General features: G+C 31.1%; 1 protein-coding gene across 4 annotated transcripts; it reads right to left on the reverse strand.

Moving 5' to 3' along the window:
- Positions 1-312: 312 nt before the first annotated feature.
- LOC143064302 (uncharacterized) lies at positions 313-24,625 on the reverse strand. Of its 4 annotated transcripts, none has more exons than XM_076237039.1 (9): positions 24,095-24,625; positions 9,759-9,818; positions 5,196-5,259; positions 4,606-4,674; positions 3,406-3,426; positions 2,326-2,591; positions 1,696-1,900; positions 1,218-1,329; positions 313-897 (listed from the first exon to the last, which is right to left on the reverse strand). In XM_076237039.1, the coding sequence occupies exons 1-9, from the start codon at positions 24,323-24,325 to the stop codon at positions 651-653; spliced, it is 1,275 nt and encodes a 424-aa protein (XP_076093154.1). In that variant the 5' UTR covers positions 24,326-24,625; the 3' UTR covers positions 313-650. The 4 variants fall into 4 exon arrangements, with proteins under 4 accessions (XP_076093154.1, XP_076093156.1, XP_076093157.1 ...); XM_076237041.1 differs by lacking the exon at positions 24,095-24,625 and adding an exon at positions 18,634-18,865; XM_076237042.1 differs by lacking the exon at positions 24,095-24,625 and adding an exon at positions 13,249-13,355.
- Positions 24,626-24,725: the final 100 nt, after the last annotated feature.

The raw sequence follows: 24,725 nt of genomic DNA on the forward strand, positions 1-24,725 counted from the left end.
ATTTGTAGTTCAACGAATCAAGGTTGTATGCAATATTTTAGAAAAATCTGCGGCATACCCCATTTACTGTTCCTTTACCTTAAGATAATCCAGGCTTGCTTACTAGTTATTTAGGAGATAGTATGCTATTCCATGTAACTAGCGACTATTTTCTCCCGGAAAATGCATCACTGTGCTATTATTTGCAGTTTCTAACCGTATCATAAATGAAGATATTATAATATAATATTTTGTAACCTAGGCCCAACAGTTTCTTCTTAAAACACCAGTTATTACTTGAATGAAATGATATAAAAGATAAGAAACATAATCTGTGACTTAATATATTGTATTATTCATATCCTTGACATCACATCAAAAGAAAAACCAACTCAGTATATAAAGTAGTCCTCTGTCAATCATCGATGTATAAAGTCAAGGATACGATGGATATAAAAACTAACATGATCAAAACACAGTTTAGATTATTGGTTCAGCCAACAAAGCGAACATATAAGGTTGCACATTCTCTTTAATAATATGAAATCAGCCGAACGAAGAGAAATTTAACAGGAATAAACTTACAAAATTCAACAAGTTAAAATGCAATAAAATATAAAGTATTAAACAAACATATCACAGATTGTTGTGTCACTAGAATGATCGTATCTTTATCCCCAGTCAGGGTGAATCACAAAATGGCGAGATATCGGCTCATGTGGTCTTATATAATGAGAACTCGAGTTTTCCACCGTTTTTTCTTTATATTCTGGTAAATGATGCCACGTGGTATGCATCCATCGGTTACTCCTGGTATTTGGTGTAAGTAAACGGATGTGGTTGAATTTTCCTTTACCTTTCGGAATCATCTTACGTCGTGGTTTATATTCTGAAGACGTTTCGATTTTACCATCTCCACTGAAAAGAAAGAAGTTTAAAAACACTTGTCAGTATTGTATCTCAAAAGCAGATTACTTGCAATTACATGTGTATCCTCCGTATATAGCTTTAACACTGTTTTATTTTGTTTGGATAAAACTATTATACGCATTTTACATACTTTTTTTTAACTTTTAGATAGTGGGTAAAACAATTTCTTATCATTGTATGCTGTCATTTACAGTGCACTATCCTTATTCCTTATTTGTACTTAGAAATGAGATATAATGTAAAAGACAATTTAAAAAGAAAAATAAAGTGATGATATATACCACTTAACAAATACAGAATATACTTACTCTTCTAATGTTTTGATAACCTGTTGTAGTCTCTTTTTCTGTTCAGCAACAGATATACCCATCAATTTACTTCCAGCAAGGGAATTGAAAAATCTCAAAGCGACATGTCTTTCTGCAAGAATAGAAATTAAGATTCTTAATAATTTTCAATTAAAGCAAGTTTTAAAAAACTCCAAGAATTCGTCTCTACTTAACCCTGGACATGGTTGCTTACTTCAAACTCTCATATGTATAGTAGCTATCACATATGTATGTACAATTTAAAAATATTTTATGGTATTTCAAGCAATTAAAGACACAACTGCGCACTTGTAGATGGACATGACACATATAACAGATGAGCGATACATTTTTCTTCTGTCTTCTTTTGAATTAAATGAAATACAGACATAACTGATCTTATACAAATAATATTTGCTGTAAATAAAATTGTTTTAACCTATCAACAATAGAACTTTACGTAAGTACATAAATATACCTTCTTCGGTAGCATTGTCTAACCATTTTTCCACAGTATCTTTTGCATCAGGTAGTAGAGTTTTCTTTAATGTGTTGTCCATTTGATGTTTCTTCTCAGTCATGCGCAGAATGCGTTCAATCACCTTGCGATCTGTTTGTGGTGCCAATTTAAAATAGTGTTCAGCCGTTCTTACTGCATGAGGTTGTAGTGATTTTTGGAACTCCTGAATGATATAAATTAAAAAAGACATGAAATCTGCACTATAGGCGAGTACGTGTTATATTAAAACTCTATTGTTGGATAGGATATATGGAAAAGCATGCGCCTGCTATAAACTCTTAGCATACCACAAAACAAGCATTGTGAAGGCTAATACGACACATTTATTACAAGTCGCTGCATTTGTAGATTGGTAAAGCTTAGGGGGTTTTATAGTGGAGATTTGTCAATTACCACAGCAACTGTGTCTAAAAGTTCCAAAAGATCACGAACCGTCCAAAATTTATCCCTCTAGAGATATATATATATTCATTCTTAAACATTTAACACCACTTCAAATCAAAATTTTGGAAGCACAGTCAGATTGCACCCAGATATACGATGACGATAAGTTTTCAAAAGTAAAAAATGTTTAAAATCTAACTATACCTTTCTAATATCTTCCATATTATTATTTGTTTCGGTTTTCTTAACTACAGATGGTTTTAAGTCTGTCACAGAACGAACAAATGGTTCTGGTTTAGTTGTTTGGTTTGGTATTGAAGGTTTCATCATCAAGTCAGTACGGGATCGTTGAGGTTTCAACACTGTAGGTACGGCAGTCATCTGTAATGGGCCTTTTTCTTGTATTTTGGTATATTCTCTTGTCATTCCTTTAGCAGAAGCCTTTTTGTTTCTTAAGTTAATGTTAGGTACTGTAATACAATAGTTATCCATTAGTCATGTTTGATATTAAGTTGATGTTATAAATGTAAATTTCAAATGTAAACTAATAAATAGTCCAAATGATGGTAATATTGTTCCTTTTAATGTTTTCAGTGTTTACATGTTTTGCATAGTGCAAGATGCCAAATTTTATTTATTTGCCTATTCTGTCACTGTTAATTAGAACTTCTGACAATATAATTTGTGGCTAAATCTTTACATTTTATTGGTGTAGAGTCAAAGTTTAGGATAGTCACCAATTTGCAATAATGCGTGTTTTATTATTATCCTTTCTTAGTTATAAGCCATGTCATACTCATGTAAAAAAAAGTTTATTAAAACAAAGTCTTGTTTTGTAGTTTGAATTTAAAACCATTTAATCAAACATTGATTGGTTTTAAAATGGTTGTCTACTCTTTGGTCGGGTTGTTGTCTATTTGACATATTCCCCATTTCCATTCAAAACTATGCTATATAGCTAATTACACTCAAAAACTTACATCATATATACTAGTACTTTGAGAGAAAGAAATAGAATGATACCACCATTGTATATGTACAATAATGTAAGTTGAGAGAGAGAGAGAGAGAGAGAGAGAGAGAGAGAGAGAGAGAGAGAGGGATAACATTAAGTCAATTCGATCAGATTCATATATATATACATGTTAATGTTTATATATATTATATATAGATGGATAGCTAGAATTACATGCCTACGCTATAAGAATATATAATTATATACACCCTTGTATATGTACAGTAATTTCTATTTAGATGACTAAATGACAAATTCAAACATCTTACATTTAACATCATTGCTGTCCTCTGAAATTTATAGTATACTAAAATGAAGATATATATTGGTCTCCACTACATACTGATTAATCTCTAGTCTGGGAAAACATGGTCCATTTATTAATACAAACAAAATAAGATTTTATGTTGTGATAGCCAATGAGACAACTATCTACTAGAGACCATTCAGATGACGTAGATGCAAGGCCAAGCAACCATTATCGTAAATATTAAAAAATAACCATACTACCTTCACTTGTGCTCTAAAATCATACCGTATAGTAAATTATAAAAGGCCTGACATGACAAAATGTAAACAATTAAAACGAAAACACCAATATCTGATTTATATTGACGAAAAATAAATATGGTAGACAGCAACCAACGACAACCACTGAATTACAGGATCTTAACTTGGTACACATAGTATATATACAGACACTTCTCTGTATTCTGGGACGGTTGCGTAACAGCTTTTCATAAGAACAAAATGTTAAAAACAGATATGATGTCAGTTGAATTGGCTTTGAACTAGCTTTCATTAACTTTGAGTACTCTTTGATCGTAACCTTATGTTTTGAGTGTTTTCAGCCAATCGAACGAGTCAAGCCTTTTCGGACTGACTTTTATACTAAGTAGTTTTTTGTTATGTTGTGTTGTTACACCACTGACCAGATTGGCTGTTATGTTGTGCTGTAACACCACTGACCCAGATAAGGATAGAATTGGGCGTTTATAATAAATCCTTACATATACATGTACCAAGTTATATTCCTGTAATTTATAAGTTTTCGTTGATTGCTGTCATTTGTTTTTCGTTTATTGTTTTAGCAACAGTCAGGTCATTGGTGTTCTCCTTTGAATTGTTTCACATTTAGTCTTGTCAATGTATTTATAGAAAACTTTACAGTATGGGTTTTGCTCATGGTAGAAGGCTATACAGTACCCTATACTTGTTTACATTTTCGTCTTTTGGTCTCTGATGGAAAGTTGTCAGAAAATATATATACTGCAGCACTATAAAAAGTCCTACATTTTGTTACATCAAAATTGTCCTTTATTCAATACTTTCTTCTGGGCATTAGAAACAATAATTATACGACATAGTCTCGGAACTTATTTCTTTTTATTGCATAAATGATGTGAAATAAGACTTTTTATTTCGTGATACCAGAGCTATGAAGGGAATTGAAAACAAGAAATACATACGTGACATTTGGCGACTTATTCTTTCCGGTGCTGGTGGTGTTACCATCGTAGGTTCTTCTGGAACCATACCTAAAATATAAATATATATGAGTATAAAAAAAAACAATCACTACAGAGGTTGGTCTGTTTTGTTTCTAGAAATAACAAAGGAAAATTACTTTCAATGGAGAGTAAATAAGTAAGAGACCAGCAGTTACATACATATATGCTTCTTCATTGTAAGAGTTTGACAAGAGTATATTGGATGATAGAATTTGCCAAAAAGGCATCATATTGACGATGTATAGACGTAGATAGAAGAAATAAACAAAGAACGGTGGTAACAAGGACATGTTTACTGATAACTTCTAGGAAACACCGTAAAGACCAACGATTGATAAAATATGAACAGACATTTTTACACGACTTAGGTGCGGGAAGTAAAATATGTTGAGATGCAGAATTTAAAACTTCAACCATCAAAAATTTCGCTAAAATAATTAGGAATATTGGAAGGATATTGTTATAACAAATGTAGTCTGATTCTGTTGCTTTCTTGTTTTGAACCAACATCAAATTATTTAAAATACGAATAGAAGCATATAACAAACCTGTAATAAAAGTATCGTCGTCACTGGCGACATAACGGGGTGGTACATTCCAGCTATGAAACATCTGGAAAAAAGAGAATTAATGTATACGTCATGTTTTATACTTGAACTGCTTGATGTTTATCAGTAACAGTCTTCAGTTTAATAAAAATATATTCTCAATAGCCATAACTAGGACTATTTGGAAAGGACAAGGCTAACTACATTATCGAAATATTAAAAAGGAAATGCGCTCATTGCTTGATTGTTCATACACAAGGAAGATATTGATATAAAGGAAAGATTTATATAAATATTAGCTAGTATTTGACCCCCAAAAATAAAAATAATATACTCGAAAGGATATTTGATTTACATAAATGGTTTTGTGCATTACACTTTGTGACAAAATCATGTTGCTCATTTGTAAATATAAATTAGAAAGGTAGTTGGTAGATAGATACTTTGTGTGACATCTAGACTCGAAGAATAAAGAAATTTACCCTTTCATATCTTTGGCTTACAGCTTTAATATTTTATAAGATTAGTACGTTGTATTATATGATTAAATAGTTGTAGTATTCGTGCTATCAAACTGACATATATACATTTTTGGTTATCTTGCATAATAATACATAAATTGAGATATTTAAATAACCTGTCCTTTACAGTTGAAAACACATCTATTGATACGAATTTAATGTTTAAAGTTTTATAAACTATAGAATAATTTATTAAAGATCTCAACCTTACAGGAATTCGCGTCTCTTAGTTACGAATATGACTCAAATCATTAACTATTAATTTAATACAAACTTTTTTCATATCATTGGATTACGAACAACATATTTTAAAAGGCTTTGAACGAAAATCGTTTATAAAATGTTTAAATCGTCTTATGTTATAATATGGAGGAGGTCGTAAGTGTGTAAACATTGTATGCTTTAACTGTTGTCTAAATATATTAATGCCTTATTTGCGTGAGTGTTCATGTAAAATAAATTCATAAGACAATACATAGATTGTTGGTACAGTCAATCTATGCTTCATAAATGCACATCGGTGGAGGGACCTAAAATTCCCACTAGTTTTTCTGATAAATAGAAAAAGTCATTCTTATTTATAGTTTTATTAAGTCTCCAAAGCCATGATAGACAGAAAAAAACCTTTAACACATCTCTCTATAATAATCAACCAGGGCTTCCTGTGGCACTGAATAACCTTATAATTGTTTCTGGGAAATAAGGGGGAAAGGGGGGGGGGGGGGGTGTTGCATAAAAACATTATCAAATTCCTGTACCCGAACACTTGTGGTCTTATGACTTAATTTCCTAGACAATAACATATTTCATATGTTTTTTGCAATTTTGTTTAAACTTCTTTGTCTATTCAAAAGAACTTGAAGAACCAGTATGCGGCCTCTGAAATTGCAATTTTATAAACTTATTTAAGTTTTAAATTCAAACTCATGCTCATTTTATAGATAAGTGGATAGTGAGATCTATAGGATCTAGACTTTTTAGTGCAAAAAGGTCGAATGTTATGTAAACATGTTGAAATTTAAATATTTTATAAAAAATGGTCTTTTTACTGATATTATAAATTTGATCATAATAGATATTTAGCCCAAGCCTAATTCAAAATGATAATTTACACACATTATCATGTTATATAGTACCTCTTGTAGCAAAATATCTTCTAAGTTAAAACTTGGCTCACTCTCGATTCTCAAATTAATGTTAGTATTTTAGGCAGTTTTGAAGGTTTGTACAAAATAGAAGATGTAAGAAGCCCTAATGCAAATGAATCAGAATTAAGAAGAAATCTTATATGTGATAGACTAATGTCTTCAGAACACACGAATGATGCTGTTTATTTGATAAGTAATGCTTTTTGATTTTCGAAACCAAGGGGTCAAAAAGATTACCGATCATTCCTTTTTCCGTTGCTAGAACCAATCAAAGTAGTAAACCTGTTTTCTCATTCGTTCTAGCTGACACAAATACCTTCATTGGGGGATTGTTATTCATTTGCGGGAATTGTTTTCATAATGGTGGGTTGTGTCCACCCTGTTGTAGCTGTGTTTACTATTATATCGATATTATTGTATCAAAAAGAGGTGGAAAATATCAAGGGGACACACAAAAAGCATAAGTCGAAGAGCAATTGGCGAAGAAAAATTAAATTAGTTGATTTATTCTTATCATTATACTTGAGTGTTTGTGTTTAATATCTTACCCCGAATTTGTAAAATAAAATAGAACCATGAAATGGTACAATATGGAGAAATACATACTACAGGGACGTCTTAAGTCTACCATGTTTACCATTCAAAATAGCAATTTGTTTTCTTCTATTCCTTAATTCAATATAATTAATCGATCAGACTACCAGTAACTGATAACAAGAATAGAAAAGTCGACATTTGTTTTCAATGGTGATGATTAGTCATTATACATGTACGGCTGATTATGAATTATTATGAATATGACACTCAAGACTAATCTTTATTCAACATTACTTAATCTAGGATTAGTTTTGTTTATTGTAAGGATTTTTTCAATGAAAAAATTTCTCAGGGATGACAGGTCTGTCAATCAAATGACATTAAGTAAAAGTTTAAAAGGGGTTGACAAATTTCAAAGCTAACATAAATTCGGAGTTTTCATAAATGCTAAATATAGTAAGAATATATCAAAATACTTAATTTTAATTAATCTTAAAAGAACCGACAACAGCCCAAATAATACTACACAGAAATATAATGACTGAGCAACAAGAACACCACTTAAAAAAAGAAGGGAAGTACGCATGCGTTCTGGTAGGATGGTAGGGTAAGCAGTTCCTGCTTCGCTACTGGAACCCGTCGAGTTGCACATGAGAAGTTTATAATTGGCAAAAATCGAATTCCATAATAAGTAACAATGAAAAACGAGGCCAAGATTTTGGATAAAACAAAAATGTCACAGATGTTTTCATCAGTGACATGAATATTTCGTGTATATAACGGTCACACTAGTTAAGATAGTGCAGTTTAATCTTTCCAAGAGATGTATGTCTTATGTTTATTCAATTGGTCTGACGAAACAGTCAGCTCCAAAAAATTGAGTTGATTTTATATTACTAATTTGGAACCTCTAAAATTACTAATAAATGTAAATTTGTTTTACTGTTCAATGAATATTCTTACATCAGCTAAACTGTGCAGTATATGATGGTGCTTTTGTTGTACATGGATCATGTAGGCAACGATGGAGCTTTGTGTGTAGGGCGTATGTATAGTAGTTAACCCAATATCATTTCGTGTCTATCTGAACCATGTGTTGGTTATTCTTGTTTTTCTTTTGTTCGTTTTTTTTTATTGGACCAGTCGGTTGTTGATTGCCTGTGTGGTCTGTTGCACTGCTTAATATTTATGGTAAATTGAACTCTTATAATTCAGGTTTAAGAGTTGTCTCTATCCTTATTAGGTTTCTGCTCTATGAATGCAGAATGCAGAACGCAAAAGCCAATTGCAATACAATAAGAAATGAAAACAAAATCTAACTACCGTTTGTTTTTCTGTCATTACGTGTGCAAATATTTACAAAAATGTGTTTATTTTTAACTTTCTGTATGTCTAAATAAATTAAAGATGGACCGTTTTATAGCAAAATTGAAATGCATAGTGTTCACATGCAATTTATCTGTCTTAATAACTTGATTATCTAAATAAAGCACTTCTAATTTTGGGAAAATTTAAAAGGCAGCTCAGCTAATAATCTTTTGGATTTATTAAATGTGTACAATCGATTCTTAAATCAAATGTTTACATGAAGTTAAAAATAAATAAACAATAAGTTTAAATGTTCTAAGAGATATTATTATTGAAACATTGCAGTATATAAAAGCAATTTAGCCTACCTTCTTCACCTTTGTGTTATGTATTTCCACCAAAAAGATAGCTTTATTCTTCTATTATGTACACATTATCTGTTGGGTATCTTAGCGACAAAAGTAGAACAATTATCCGCTGAAGGACCAGATTATATCTACGTCATACGGCCATTCGGAACTGTTTAATCACATATTTAATTGTTGAAATACGCTTCACTGCGCATGTGTTTTCTAATTTAGAGTTAAAAAGTAGGAGTTTTACCATTGAAATCATTAAAGAATAGTATGGGATTTATATATATATATATATCAATATCAAAATTAAAAGAGAAGGTATACAATTAACTCGTGTAGGTGAGAGAGAAATATTACACTAACTTGACCATGATAATTGTTACTTTACAAAAGACGTAATCAAATCAAAAGATATTCTAATGCATTAAATTTAGTTATGTTTATCTTATGCACTGAAAATCCCAACAAAATGGTGAAATATAATCAAGTGCGGATCCAATATTCAAAAAAGAGGGGCAGGTTTGTCAAGTCATTATTTGGAGTAATAATTGAAAAATGTCTATGCATTTATTACATATGGAGATCCACAAGGGGAGCCCGGGCACCATGTCCCCCCCCCCCTTAAGTCCGCTTTTGAAGTATTAGTTCACTATTGTATTTGTCTATTCACTTAAATGCCAAAGTTCCACTTACTTGATGTGCATGTGGTTTCGAGAGTACATCAGCTACTGTTTCTCTTTTTCGTTGAAACGGCTGAAAAACAAGAATAATACAGTCTGTTTAATCTTTGGTTAAATTTTCTATCACATAGAAATAAGTAAGTTAAATTGAAAGAAACGTTTTTCTGGTAATATGTGATAGTCAGTTTGTAGAGCAACATTTTCGGACATTGATATGAATGCCTCTTTTTATCTAGCCGTAGCTTTATTAAAACTTCGAAACAAACGTTTATTACTGAACTTACTAAGACTATTCATTTTTTTTTATTTTAGAAAATACTTATATAATACATAACATGATAGTTTTAAAATCAATTATAAATCTATTTTCTTTAAGGATCAACAATGATTGATGCAATAATTTAAACTATTCCCCTTTGAAACCTCTTTTTAAATGTATATCATAATCAATAATGTCAATTTTATCCACATCTCAGATATAATTATTTTTTCATATGTTTTAGCAAACAATGATCATTTAAAGAACCACTTAAACAATCGAACAAGTATAATATTTAAACCAGGCATTTAACTACACTAGTCTGGATCAATGGAATTTTAGTGCACTTTAAATGTTATACACTTTTTTCACTGAAAATTAAGAGTCTTGAAAATCCTTTTTCGTTAAACGCAAATAAACTAGGGGAAATATAAGGGTAACATCAATCTTCTGAAGAAAGAAATCTTTACTCTAACACAACTGAACTCTTTTGTATGGAAATGTACTCAGGGGAGGGGGAGAGGGAGGGGGGAGAGACGTAGGAAGAATAATTGACAGAATATTTGCATTATACCGCACCATAACAGCATTTGATCATCAAATGATAATCATAAACTACGTTTTATTAAAATGTCCATTGTTTTGCTCACACATTGTTGTCAATATTAATGAATTTTCCGCTACTGTCATACAAGTAAGAGGTTTAGAAGGCCATAAAACCAGGTTTTATCCTTATTTTCTAAAGACGGAATTGCATATACCAAGTTAGGATTGTGACAGTTGTTTTTGAGCTTTTGATTTTGGCATTTGCATTGAATTTTCCTTAGAGCTCGGTATTTTCCTTTTAGCGTGCTTTTATATTAAATGGATCCTGATGGCCCTTGCAATGAGTAAGGTAACTTGACCATTTTCTTGATTAATATATTCATATATTACAACTGCACATTTTTCTAACATGCACAGTTTAATCTTCATAGTGATGACCAGATTAAAAGTTTCATAGGCCGCCTAAATGCAACCCAGAACCTATGGTTATAACATGAAAGTAGTTTACTTCTATAGTTATAGTACTAGCATATGTTGTGATTGCCAATGAAAGCAAGTGTTGGTCAGGATAAACGGATACACAATGTATGTGTTAACAAGAATGATGCCTATAAATGTTAACCAAAGCTTTAAAATGACAATGTTTACTGAAAGTATATACTTGTCACCGACTTGGATCAAACGTGTATTTCTGAATTTCTGAGTATTCGCGAAGGATGGCTATAATGTAAATGTTAAAATAGTTTGCTTTGCATGTTGCTATAAGTTGAATCCGAAAGCATCTTGCAACTTACTTAATGTATGTATGCACATGGCATATGGAGGTAGTATTAATTTAAAAAAAGCTACGTACAAAAAAACTATCCTCTAATCCATTTCAGACAAAAGGTACAATTCATAGTAATACCGTATTAAGGATTTTCCAAAATAAAACATCAATTTAAACTTTACGAGACATCTTATATCCAGTAAAATCTTCCTAATACGCCTCCTATTCTTTTGCCAATTTATTCTCATATAAATTCTGTCATGAGATAATTTTGCTTGAAGAAAAAGCTTTTTATTCTTTATAAATAAGACCTTAACACCGCCAATTCTATAATTTATTTTGAATTTTCTATTTGAACTGTTTTAATGCCATTCGCCAACCTAATGTTACAATTGTGAATTTATTACGGAGATTAATTGAAATGTTTCGAATATTGCATTCTATTTACTATTTAAGAGAGCCAGGAACAAATGGTCAAATATACGCATTCTGTTATGCAAACGAATTCTTAAATATTTTGGAAGACATTGATTTTACTTCTCAATGAACAGGTAAACTCTCGTCGAATATCAAACAATATCTTAGGTCGTTGTAATAAGTTACAAACGTTTATACAAAACAAATAAAAACCAACAATTGTAAGTCATTCACATTTTCTAAAACTTTTTAAAATTTAACATTCTTAACGATCTATGCCATAGTAATTAATTAGAACGTTCAGTATTGGACAAATCAAGTGAGCCGATATGGATAAATGTGAAAAAAATTGATCGAAAAAACATATGGCCTAATTCATTCCTTTACAATAAACGAAGCACAGCTTTAACAAATTGTGACCAACAACTCACACTGAATCTCAGACTACTGACTTTGGACAAACATAATACAGAAAGTACCTGGATATAACATTTTTGAGTGTGTCTACCATCCCCTTACATTGGATAATGGTATAACAGCACAATATAAGAACAAACTGTAAAAGTCAGTTTGAAAAAACTTGACCAATCAGATTGACACGAAGCAAGAAAAAACCCAACATAAAGACACAAAATAATCACAAGATACCAGCTACTTGTAATTCAAAGCAAATAAGAACTTAGAAATAAACCTTGTTTCCGAAGACGCAAGTATCAATCAGTGTGAAAGCGTCATAAACTGTCTAAAAAAAGCATGACATTGTTGTGCAATGCCAAAATTTATAGTATATAAAAAATCAATTTTGTACCGATACAAACCATATTCAAAGAACTTCTATATAAAAATGTTGATTGAGCTTGTATAGAATACGTTTATGCAGAATTTTAATCGGTTTACATTGATTGTATTAAATTTACGTGCTTTGTAAACAACATTACCGTAGAAAATAGAAGTTGCTTTCGTATATGGTTCTGAGCATAAATAAGGTCACTGATTTTGAGCTTTTCAATTATTTTATATTTTGTTTTTGCTGTGGTAAGCCACTAAACGTTATATATATGTATTTGCTCATTGTTTAAGACGGTACGAATACCTATATTTTAAACATAATAAATGAGACAACTATCCACCAGATTTCGAATGACGTGGTAGAAAGCGATTATTATACATCGTCTTATTAGTTTTATATATTAAAACATTTTGGAAATAAATTTGGGAATAAAACAAATTTATACAAAACAAAAAAGATTTTTTTTTCAGTTTATCCGAACCTGGAAACTGTTACTATAATTTAAAACTTGTATGTGTGTTAGATAAATCTAGATCAAAAACACAATATATAATTTTTCTAAAAGGGAAAAAGAAAATATGTTCGAAAATATACCCATATGAAAATTACTTGGCTCATTCTACATTCTGATCGAAAAACATGAGAGATAAACAAATTAATTTGCTTGTTACTTTATATAAAAAATCTTTGTAATTCAATATCGGAGAAGAAAATTATCATACCTCAGAATCGAAAAGTCGAACCATTTCCAAAAATCAGTTACAAGAAAAACGTAAAACCTGTCTTTAAATAAACAGTTGGATGGTTTGTCTTAATCCCTAATGTTCACATCCTAAATGCCTATATACTATAAATGTATTTCAAGGTTGACAGGACTTTATATAAATGTGCATATTAAGTTTCGTACCATTGAAAAGGTCTGTGGTATAATTATATATCAATTTATATATTTCGTGTCAAGTCAATATTGACAGGGAAATGTTTATCATAATTATATGATTTTATGAAGGTAAACACTTTATGAATACTTCATGTTGACGAAAAGAAAAAAAATAGTTTATTTGTAACGTTTAACAGTTGTTTTGGTTGACAAACTAAGTATTTGATCAAACTACTCAATTGCATTTGCAATTATGGATAGTGGTCAAATGGTGATCTGGGTAAACGTGAGTAAACTGACCATCTATTGGGGATGAGGCACGTGTATGGTTTCTTCTCGGGGCACACTCTTTTTCAACCTTTATTATAAAAACACATTTTTCATAACATGCAGGAACCTGATTTTGTATTTGGAAACTCCGAAAATACTACACCCTAACCCTCTCTACCTTTTCTATTTTTTTGTGGAAACATATTTTTTTTCGATTTTCATTCTGACAGATTTTTTTTCTTTCACGTTTTCAAAAAATTTAAAACTACACCCTTTTATTAGAAAAAAAAACCCTGCCCTCCCTAAATCCTAACAAAGGATGAAAGGATTTTCCGTTTTGAATTTTCCTCGGAGTTCAGTATTTTTGTGATTTTACTTTTTACCAAACAACATGCAAAAATTGAAATACGTTCAAGTAAAAATGTAAATAATTCTGACGAAACAATTTTTTAATATCAATATAAGGCCATGGTTTTTTGATAACCTACGAAAAATAATACCCGTATTAAATCTCATATTTTCTACATGTTTAAATATCAACTAAAAATATCTACAATCTCATGTATTAAATTGCATATGTGCATGTCACCTTCGTCAGTGGTTGTCTTCTGTTATATCTGTAAGTCTTTGTATCATTTGTGTCATTTTTGGAAGTTTTTGTTGTATAAGAGATCCGCGATAAATGTAAACTTATACACCCAGTTTGACCAGCTGTACATACACCAGTTACTGTCCTGGGGCCTGTTTATCGAAGCTCTCATAGGATTAGGACGTGTCCTAAGACCAACTTAGGACACATCTTAGTCCTAACTGGGTTTATCAAACACGTCTCAACTTAGGAAAATCCTAGGAATTGTCCTAACTTTAGGATACCAATTTAGGTATCTTAAGATGGTCTTAGGATGGTCCTAACTTTAGGATATATTCAATTTCGCCTTTTGATCATTTTCACACGTATTGTTGTTTTTACCAGTAGTAAAATAGTTGAAATACTCCGGATTTATATGAAAAATGCACGAGATTTGTCTTTGGACTGTTAAATATTGAAACCTTGACACTTCGAACACAACTCACTTAAAAATATGTAATGATTTTTACCGATTATATATCTAGTTTACAATTAGTTTGTTAATTTTTTATATAATACGTACGGGGCGCCGAATGGGACTCTTGTGGTTTTGTACTCAAAATTCAATTTTGTACGGACAAAAGTGACTTTTGTTCAACAAAAATAAGTTCAGTTTAACAAAATTTGTATCATACTACAAATTTAAAATTTTGTCATACAAAATTATCTATCAGCGGACAAAAGTCACTTTTGTCATGACAAAATTCATTTTTGTTACACAGACTTGAATTTTGTTACCTAATTTGAAAATTGGGCGACAAAAGTCAATTTTGTATTCAAATTAGTTTCGTTTGGTTTCTGTGAACTAATTTGCATACAAAATCGACTTTTGTTATACAAAATTGACAAAAATGAATTTTGTCTCAACAAAATTGACAAAATTGACTTTTGTCTCAACAAAATTGACAAAATTGACTTTTGTGAGACAAAATTGACTTTTGTCTCAACAAAATTGACAAAATTGACTTTTGTCTCAACAAAATTGACAAAATTGAATTTTGTCTCAACAAAATTGATTTTTGTCTCACGAAAGTCAATTTTGTCACATAAAAGTCAATTTTGTTGTTACAAAATTGAATTTTGTCGTCACAAAAATGAATTTTGTCGTCACAAAATTGACTTTTGTCTCAACAAAATTGACAAAATTGACTTTTGTCTCAACAAAATTAACAAAATTGACTTTTGTCTCAACAAAATTAACAAAATTGACTTTTGTCTCAACAAAATTGATTTTTGTCTCAACAAAATTGACAAAATTGACTTTTGTCTCAACAAAATTAACAAAATTGACTTTTGTCTCAACAAAATTGACAAAATTGAATTTTGTCTCACAAAAGTCAATTTTGTCTCACAAAAGTTAATTTTGTCTCACAAAAGTCAATTTTGTCTCACAAAATTGAATATTACCTCACACAATTGACTTTTGTGATTTAATTTCCATATCAGGTAACAAAAGTCAATTTTGTATGCAAATATGTTTATATTTGCATACCTTTTAGACAAAATTGACTTTTGTCATGACAAATATGAATTTTGTCTACAAAAATGAATTTTGTCATGACAAAAATGAATTTTGTCTACACAAATGAATTTTGTCATCACAAAATTGAAGTTCTCACAAAACAAGTCTGTAGCACATAGTTTTGTAAGACAAAAATGATTTTGTTATGACAGAATTGAATTTTGTACAAAACCACAAGAGTCCCATTCGGCGCCCCGTAATACGTAGTTATTATTATTTTCTTATGTTTTGTTTTATACAGTTTAAATGTACAAATATTATACAATAATCATTTATCATCTTTAATGTAACACTAATAATTAGTTTCTAATTAACGATATTTGAAAAAACAAAATTATTGAGTAAAATATGATATCACATTGTTTTTTTTCATATCTAATTTGTATTCTCTTTTCCGCCAATACTTAGGACATCGGTTAGGAGGTCCTAGCTAAGATATTCCTAAGATAGCTTCGATGTGCATGCTGAGACGTGTCGTAAGTCGGTCCTAACTTTATCCTAAATTCTGTCCTAGGAAATTCTTAGGACGGAACTTAGGACAGTTTCGATAAACAGGCCCCTGTTTAAGACTGTAACTGTGTTGGCCTTTGAGTTTGCTGTGTAGTTGCGAGACTGTTTTATTAACATATACCATCAGGACAAAAACTCCTTTTAATCATATTTATAAATTCAAAAATAAGTATGACCAAATTTATGCTTCTCTTTACTTTTCATATTTATAATAATTGTAATGTTATTCAATTTTTTTGTGTGGTGAAAACGCTGTGTTTTTATATAATGTTACATTTTTCTGAATGCCATCCAAATACTTGTAACTACAATACTAATGGCGAAATGTAGTATTAGGGTATTGAAACATTTTGAGTTACGTTTGCGGTCGCGTTATTAACCATATATATTTTTATTCATGATTGCACAATTTCCAAAAGATTGGTGAAAATATATAACATTTTTTTATATACTTTTCTATTGAATGTTCCAAATAAAGGATTACTTAAGCTTTTGACCAAAGGGAGCATTTTTACATTCATGAATTATATGGTAATAAGGAATACACAAATGTTTCCTTAATTTTACGTAAATTGTTTTGATATTCGACTACTAGTATCATAATTTTAACATGAAACTCCGGTTTAGCACTAGTTAATATAAACCAGGCTCAAGCTAGCAGCCACTCGCTAGCAACCACTACGCTAGCAGCCAGTTAATATAATACCATTTGTACTACAAGTGGCACCATCAGGTCTTGAAGACTATAAATGTAAAGGGGTTGAGACTTGAGTTATATGTTCTTTGTAATGGAAATAGAACGAACAATTGTATTATACAACACGATGTAGTTATATCTCTTCTATCAAAGTTGGAGACACAAAATAGAAAGGTTGCATAACGTATAGATAATATATTACACATGTAAATAATATATATATATATATTTTTAAAATACCAAAGCTGAAACCAGTGTATTTATATATTAAAACAAACATTGATATGACAAATCTAGCCATTTCCAAATTGTAATAAAGCATGAAAATATGAGATATAATTTGCATAATATAATGCATTATAAAAGCATATGAAGAAACATACGCCAAACAACTGTTGATCAGCATGCATGATATCATATATTCACACAGTTACAATGGCGTTATGAACGACTTATAAATATGAATGTTTACCATGCAGTCAAATACACATATGGTAAATACTTACAAGATTAGTACTCTGTAAATTGATATAATTTTAAAGTGTTTGTAAATTGGCATATATTGATAATAAATGCACATTTGTCAAACAAAAATTGAGTTTAAAATGTGTTTATATAGAATACAGTGTTTTTGTTTTTATTGTGACAATAAAAAGATAAATTGCAAACAGGAATGTATAAAAACGATCAAGGGTTTTCTTATCAAAGTGCATTTGAATTGCTGGTCTTTTTCATTTGGTCTGGACAAATAATCAGGCAAGCTTTGCGGTGATAATCAAAGGGCAATGCTATAAACATGTATAGCTCAGTGTATATAAACTTTTAAGCACATATCAATGTCCTATGAAATGTGCTATGAAATGTTTTTAAAACTTTTAACCATAAAGAAAAATATGACTTTAACTCTGCCAGGTCAAACATGCGGGTCTCAAGCCTGGATAAAAGAGGAGGATAGTCATAAAAACCAAATACTGCAAAAGCGCAACTGTCCTATGTAAAAAGCGCAAATGTCCTTTTATTAAAAGCGCAAATGTCCTTTTTTAAAAAGTGCAAATATCCTATGATTTGAAGCGCAAGTGTCCAAAAAAATACGTGCAAATGTCCTATGTAAAAGCGCAAATGTCCCGCGCCGAAATCACCATAAGGCTTTCAACAATAAACAAGAAACACACACGAATCTTCAGTTGGACTGACTGACGGGTTGAAATAGTAACACTATATACTGTTAACCAATGTTTCAACTTTTTAATTTCAGTATGCACATTTGTATTTCTATATCCAACACATTGTCCAAACATATTACTCAATGTTGAGGAGCATACGGTGGACAGTTTTTCCATTGTCAATCATGTCACCGCTTTTTATTTCTTTATACATAATATATGCAACTAATTTTGAAAAAAAAGTGTGACAAATCTTGACTTTTTCCAATTTTTACAAGATTCCCTGTTTTTTTATGAGCCAAATGTATAATACATAAGTCTACCGGGTCTTCATCTTGATTTCCGTTAAGTTAGCGTTCTTTATCATAACCGCCTATGCAACACATAAAAGTTTCCAACTCTTTTTATAAACTGTTAACCCACACACAGATACTTACAGTAAAACTTATTTCTGGTATAGGAGGAAGTTTTGTAATTCCTGCCATAATTGCACAAACAGAATAAATGCACTTAAGATTATTTCCACTCTGAAAATTTGTTATTCCTTATTTACATAGTTATTATTAAAGGTCAAATGGAAGTGCAAAGCGTGCATCAACGCCTTTATTCGGCTCACTTAATTCTTTTGAGAATGATATATTTTGTCACCCTTGTTTGTATATTTTCTAGCGAAAGTTTTGCGTTAAGCCCATATCTTTGTAGTCAAGATTAAAGGCTTCAAAGGATTTGAAAACATTACAAAGTAATATATAGTATCAGTGAAATCGAAAACCTTTAATCGCATTAAACAGGCAATATATGTCGTTAATCAGTTCAGCTATATCAAAGACTGACAGATTTGGCAACTTGTAATATATTGTCATTCAGGAAGGACTGGAACCTTACAGACAATCTTATAGCGTTTATAAAACAACTGTTGTGCTTTTCAAACTGTTGTGATCACTAAATAAAGTAGACAATTTCTTTGTCATTGATGACACAAAAGAACTAGAATACATACAGAATTTTATATTGTACTTTAAAATAGCGTAGATCGGCACACATGGATGTGGATGCTCCCTATTATAACTACAAGGAGGGGCTTTCGCTGATGTGGCTACTACGTTACTGAAATTTGTATTGGCAATGATAAACACTCAGGACGACTAACCCTTGATAGCACTATTAAAAGGAGCACTATTTCTTCTTTCAAAGGATATCATCATCGAGTAATACATATGTAAATTCATATGTTAAGCGTCCAGTAAACTAAATAGGTTAAAAGGATTTTATCGGAGGTAATTTTAAAAAGATGGAACTTGATAGTAGTTAAGTTTGAAGCTGCATAATGAGATTTTTTTTCTAGATGTGATCATGTGTGAACTTTATTTTACAGTTTGCCAGCAGTGTTGCATTCCTATTTAAAAAAAGATGTGATATGATTGTCAATGAGACAACTCTTCACAAGAGACAAAATGACACAGAAATTAACAACTATAGGTCACCAGGGGTCACCGTACGGTCTTTAACAATAAGCAAAGTCCATTCCACACCGTTAACTTTTATAGGCCCTGAAAAGACAAATGTGAAACTATCCAAACGACTGACAGCTAGTTCAATGTCTCTAACAACTAATAAAGAAACCATACATCTAAGACCAAAATATATGAGACAGACTTCATACATGCGCTTCATAGGAAGAGTAACAAGAATCTTGTATTATCCTTTAACTTCACGTTCCGCTATGTACTAGTATACACTATTAAAAGTTTGGTAACTATGATGAACACATCTACCCAATAGAACCCGATAAACCATGTTTGAACCATGTAAAAAAGACAACGAAGGTCTATTGAGAGTAATCCTTTACAAAAAAGTAGATGCTGTTAGCTTTCCAATTGTGAACTTTCCAACAGCACCTGCATATGGTTACATATCTTCAAATTGATATTGTCCTTCAGAGCTTACTTTTCTATCATAAAAAAAAAAAAAAAAACACACACAACTAGGTGTCAACAAAGCGTACCAACCATGATATCTAAATCTATCTCTTAAAACGTCTTAACAAAATATGACTTCAATTGATGATTCCAAAACGGAAAGAGTTAGGCATAATAAGTATCAGTTGCAATGCAGCATATGGGTGAACCAATAGTACACTCTTTTCTCCAGAAGCACTCACTAAAACAATTACTATGTAGCGTGATTTACTAAGATATTTAACCGACTTATTAATACATTAAAAGACTTCAAAAAAGGCTTATTGAGCATTTAATAGATTACCGAACTACCGAAATCAAACTTTATGAATAATCTAAGTTGGTATTTAACGGTGAATTGTTTACTGACACCACAATGGTTTAATGCATCATTTAACTCCAATCAAACTGCTGCTTCAAGCAGTTTAAACTAGAGATCTAAACGATAAAAATTGTACTAGCTTTAAAAACGAGTCAAGAAAGACAACCCATTCGAATTTTTACGTTAAGTGAATTATGGATTACAAAAAAAATGTACATAAAAGAATACATACTATTGAACTTTTAAGAAACATGTACAGTATGTCTTTTTATAATACCTCAGTTATCATTTTCTATATAAAATAAGTACATAATATTTTCACTATTTTGCAAATTACAAGCTTTGAACTATTGGACCAGTCAAAAATTTCCAACTATTGGACTTGGGTGAAACTATTTGACCGCAAGCGTCATTATATTTCGCGGAATTTTAAATGCAGCTACGCGATTGGAGGATTTTGAAAATAACGCGGGAGTAACAACGTCGTGTTTTACCTATTGTATCTAGTATAGGATTGTCGCCAGTGCAAGACGCAGCCTTATCATTTGAACATATCTATGAAGTAAACGTTATGGTTTGGTTTCTCCTTTTTAATATTACGATAGTTGATTTATCACCGCCATTTATTGTTTGTTGTCTTTTTCGATATGATAAAACACTTACTTACTGGATATTCTTGGAATAGTAAGTTTATTGTCCCTCGGATACAACTATTGCCCTCGGCTACGCCTCAGGACAATAGTTGCTCCTAGGGACAATAAACTTACTATTCCACTCATACCTAGTCAATAAGTATACAATATACACCATGGGATTGAAATAAGTCCGTAACCGTTTCTTTTCTTCTTCTATAGACTGTGACATATGCTTTTTGTAAATGGCATGTCACTCCTGCTACTTTTCAATATGCAATTATTTTCTTAGGACTGCCATAAATAGCATTTACGACTTCTTGGAACTGAGATTTGAAGCATACACAGTCCTTAGATTTACAAATTGTATTGAATTGATGCACATAAATAAATTGTGTATCACCGTTGAACATTTGTATCTAGACCCGGAACGTTTTGGCCTAATAGTTGGTATTTTGTTTTGATATATATCAAATTTTGAAAACATGATAAAAGCAGTGCCACGCGAATCGCCGTGTTCTCTAAACTTGTGAAACATTTTTCGCTCAGGCTTTATATATGTTCAGAGAACAGGATTTAGTATTATCTACTTTATGTATGAATATCTTCAATTTGGAATACTGAGCTGTCATTATTTGCCTTAAGCTTTGGTTTAATGCTTTTTAAAACGTTTGTCTTTTTAGCTCTTAAATTTAGGAGTTATACCATATACAAGTTGCAGTTTTATATTTCTTTCTAATAACCACTTCGCAACTCAATCTTATTCATGTACAAGTCTATCGTAACTCGCTTAGTCATCGAGCATAAGCATATAAATTTTTTATCCTGGTATCTATGATGAGTTTATTTACAACCACTGGTTCGATGCCACTGCTGGTGGAGTTTTAATTCCCCGAGGGTATCGCAAGCCCAGTATTCAGCACTTCTGTGCTGACATGAATTATCATTGATATAGTCATATTTATAAATTAACTGTTTACAATACTTTTGAATTGTTGAAACACTAATGCTTTTCTACCTTAGGAATAGATTACCTTAGCTGTATTTGGCAAAATTTTTAGGAATTTTGGTCCTCAATGCTCTTCAACTTCGTACTTTATTTGGCATTATTAACTTTTTGGGATTCGAGCGTCACTGATGAGTCTTTTGTAGACAAAACGCACGGCTGGCGTAAATAAAAAAAAAATATCCTGGTATCTATAATGAGTTTATATACAGAAATACTAAGAGATCTATTTCCTAAATTGTTATTATACTAGGGTTAGAAAAAAATTTTATATTACAGCACAATATTATTCTATCTTTAAAAATTGTCATATGGGTCACGTTTTAAAACGACAAGTGTGTTGAATTTGCTATATTGATATCCCAATAGAGAGAAGATATATATATATATACCAAATGACTTTTCCCAATTGTTTCCTTTAAGTTGATACATTCTTGTACTCATGAAAGCAGGATGTACACAGATATTTCTTAAACAGACACAGCAAACAAACATTAGTTATTTTCCTTTCAGGTTTAATTGATGATTTTCTTTTTCACTTATGAAGCCTTGCTGATTCCTATAAACATTTTAAGCCTGGTATCTATGTATGTATTACTCTTATACAAATATCGTTAGACTTTGTTACACAACATTCCTGCCCCTTTGTTCTAACTCTTGGTTCAATAGATGATTGTCTTATAATATAGTCTTCAACTCAGATATCATACACTAGTAAACTAATTTTAATATAAAATGGTAATTTTGATCTGAACAGCTCTAAAATGATTATTTTTTTTAGCCTTTCAATCATTTTTAAAGACTTATTCACTGTGACAAATTCATTAATGTTCAGACAATTCACTTACAGTATATGTTCAGACTGTTCAGTAATTGTTATTTACATTTACACATCAACATCTTACTGAATTGACTTAAAAATACTGACCAGTACTGAAATGACTATAAGTGAATTGTATGGACAGCTACAGACTGATTTTACTACAATGGATCATGAGACTGAAAATTGATGGAAAGACAGGTTATCACACTTATTATTCATTTTCCAGACACTTTCGGTGATTTTAAATTCAACCAAAATGGCCGTTAAATTCTAAATTTATTGACGAGTGATAAGACTAGTTTCAAAAGGAGAACATGGTAGCGAATATCATGAACCCCAGCAAATAACATGAACCCCAGCGAATTGAAAATTAATAATACTAATGTGGCAAAAAAATAAAGTTGATCTTCTTAATAAGATTCAATTGACTAACTAGAACTGGAATATATGACAAACACGAAGATTTAAGTTTGTCAACTTCCCTGAATAGTAGCATTTATGAATTTTCCCGTCATATGATGGAAAAGTGAGGTTCCATATATTAACCACTTGTATGAGTTAAATGAAGGAAGACAGGTACGATTGCTTTAACTGATATCATACAAGGTTTGAATATATGGAGATAATTAGCAACACTTAAGTAATTGTGATATTGAGCACTTATTTGCTTATTGTTTTTGAGTTATAGTGCTATTACATGTACACTTCGGTAGGCATCGAAAATAACATTCACTAGAAGAATACGCAAACGACAACGGATCACTGAAAGATCACAAATTCATTATCACATTATATATGTGTATTCTAATCCAGAACTATTTTTTAAACAACGCGATTCTGAAAATATACTTCCTTTTTAATATACTTAGACAGATAGACGTATGCGAAATATGGTTTTCCCTGTCCGCCTTCATAACAAGAATAATGATAATTTATAACGGGTCTTCAGTTTCAAATGTAAAATTGCTTACAGTTGAACAAAGTTGTGATGAAAAGAAAACAAATATATAAAAAAATATAAAAAGATTTAAATGCATCATTTTAATAAGAAATTATCTAGAAATACACTTAAATCCTCTACTGAAATGAGATCTTAGAACACATGTCTAAGATGCACACTTTATTAATTAGATTCCTCAACTTTAAATTAAACTTACTGCATCGTCATAATCAGGATCAGTCTCATTAAAATCCTTGATAAAGAAATCCTGCATTGTGACAGATGTATATTTGTTGTACGATCTCTGGGATCCAGCGGATGCTGGGAAGAGATTGGAACTATCATCATATGCACACCGTAATTGGCTGGCGACATAATTTCCACATGGTAACGGATCCGGAATATTATGAGGGTGTTCCCCAAACCGAGCTACTTCGACAGCTGACATCTTAATGTTATCCAAATATCAAATCATTCCATCGTCTTATAAACTTAAAATCTAGTTCAAGTGTTCATGGGAAAGAAAAGTTGTAACAATGTGTATAACACTTTTGATTTAAAAATGAGATCAGGTCAAGACTTAATCTTTGTTTTAAATCTCATTAATTTGGCCTTACAATCGACTATTATTTCCAATGTAATAATCCTATTTTAAAGAGAGAAATACTAATATCATTCCGTCGTTGTTGGCCCACTCGGTGTCTTGTTGGCAACGTCGCGTTAGTATTTTTTCAACATAATATTTTAACCTCTACAAGGTTCCTGTATGTATTACTTTTATCAATTAGAAATATGGGGAACGGGGGTTATACATTAGCCTTTTTTCTTTCTTTCCGTTTCAGTTACTT

This window comes from Mytilus galloprovincialis, chromosome 2, assembly GCF_965363235.1.
Source record: "Mytilus galloprovincialis chromosome 2, xbMytGall1.hap1.1, whole genome shotgun sequence".
Taxonomy (NCBI): domain Eukaryota; kingdom Metazoa; phylum Mollusca; class Bivalvia; order Mytilida; family Mytilidae; genus Mytilus; species Mytilus galloprovincialis.

What these genes read in the sequence shown, in the direction of transcription:
- LOC143064302 (XM_076237039.1), bottom strand. Translation starts at nt 24,325, where the DNA reads ATGTCAGCTGTCGAAGTAGCTCGGTTTGGGGAACACCCTCATAATATT. An exon ending in AATAAGTCGCCAAATGTCAC is followed by an intron (nt 3,427 to 4,605) that starts GTATGTATTTCT and finishes TATAAATTTCAG; the next exon opens with AGGACAGCAATGATGTTAAA. An exon ending in GTTATCAAAACATTAGAAGA is followed by an intron (nt 898 to 1,217) that starts GTAAGTATATTC and finishes CTTTCTTTTCAG; the next exon opens with TGGAGATGGTAAAATCGAAA.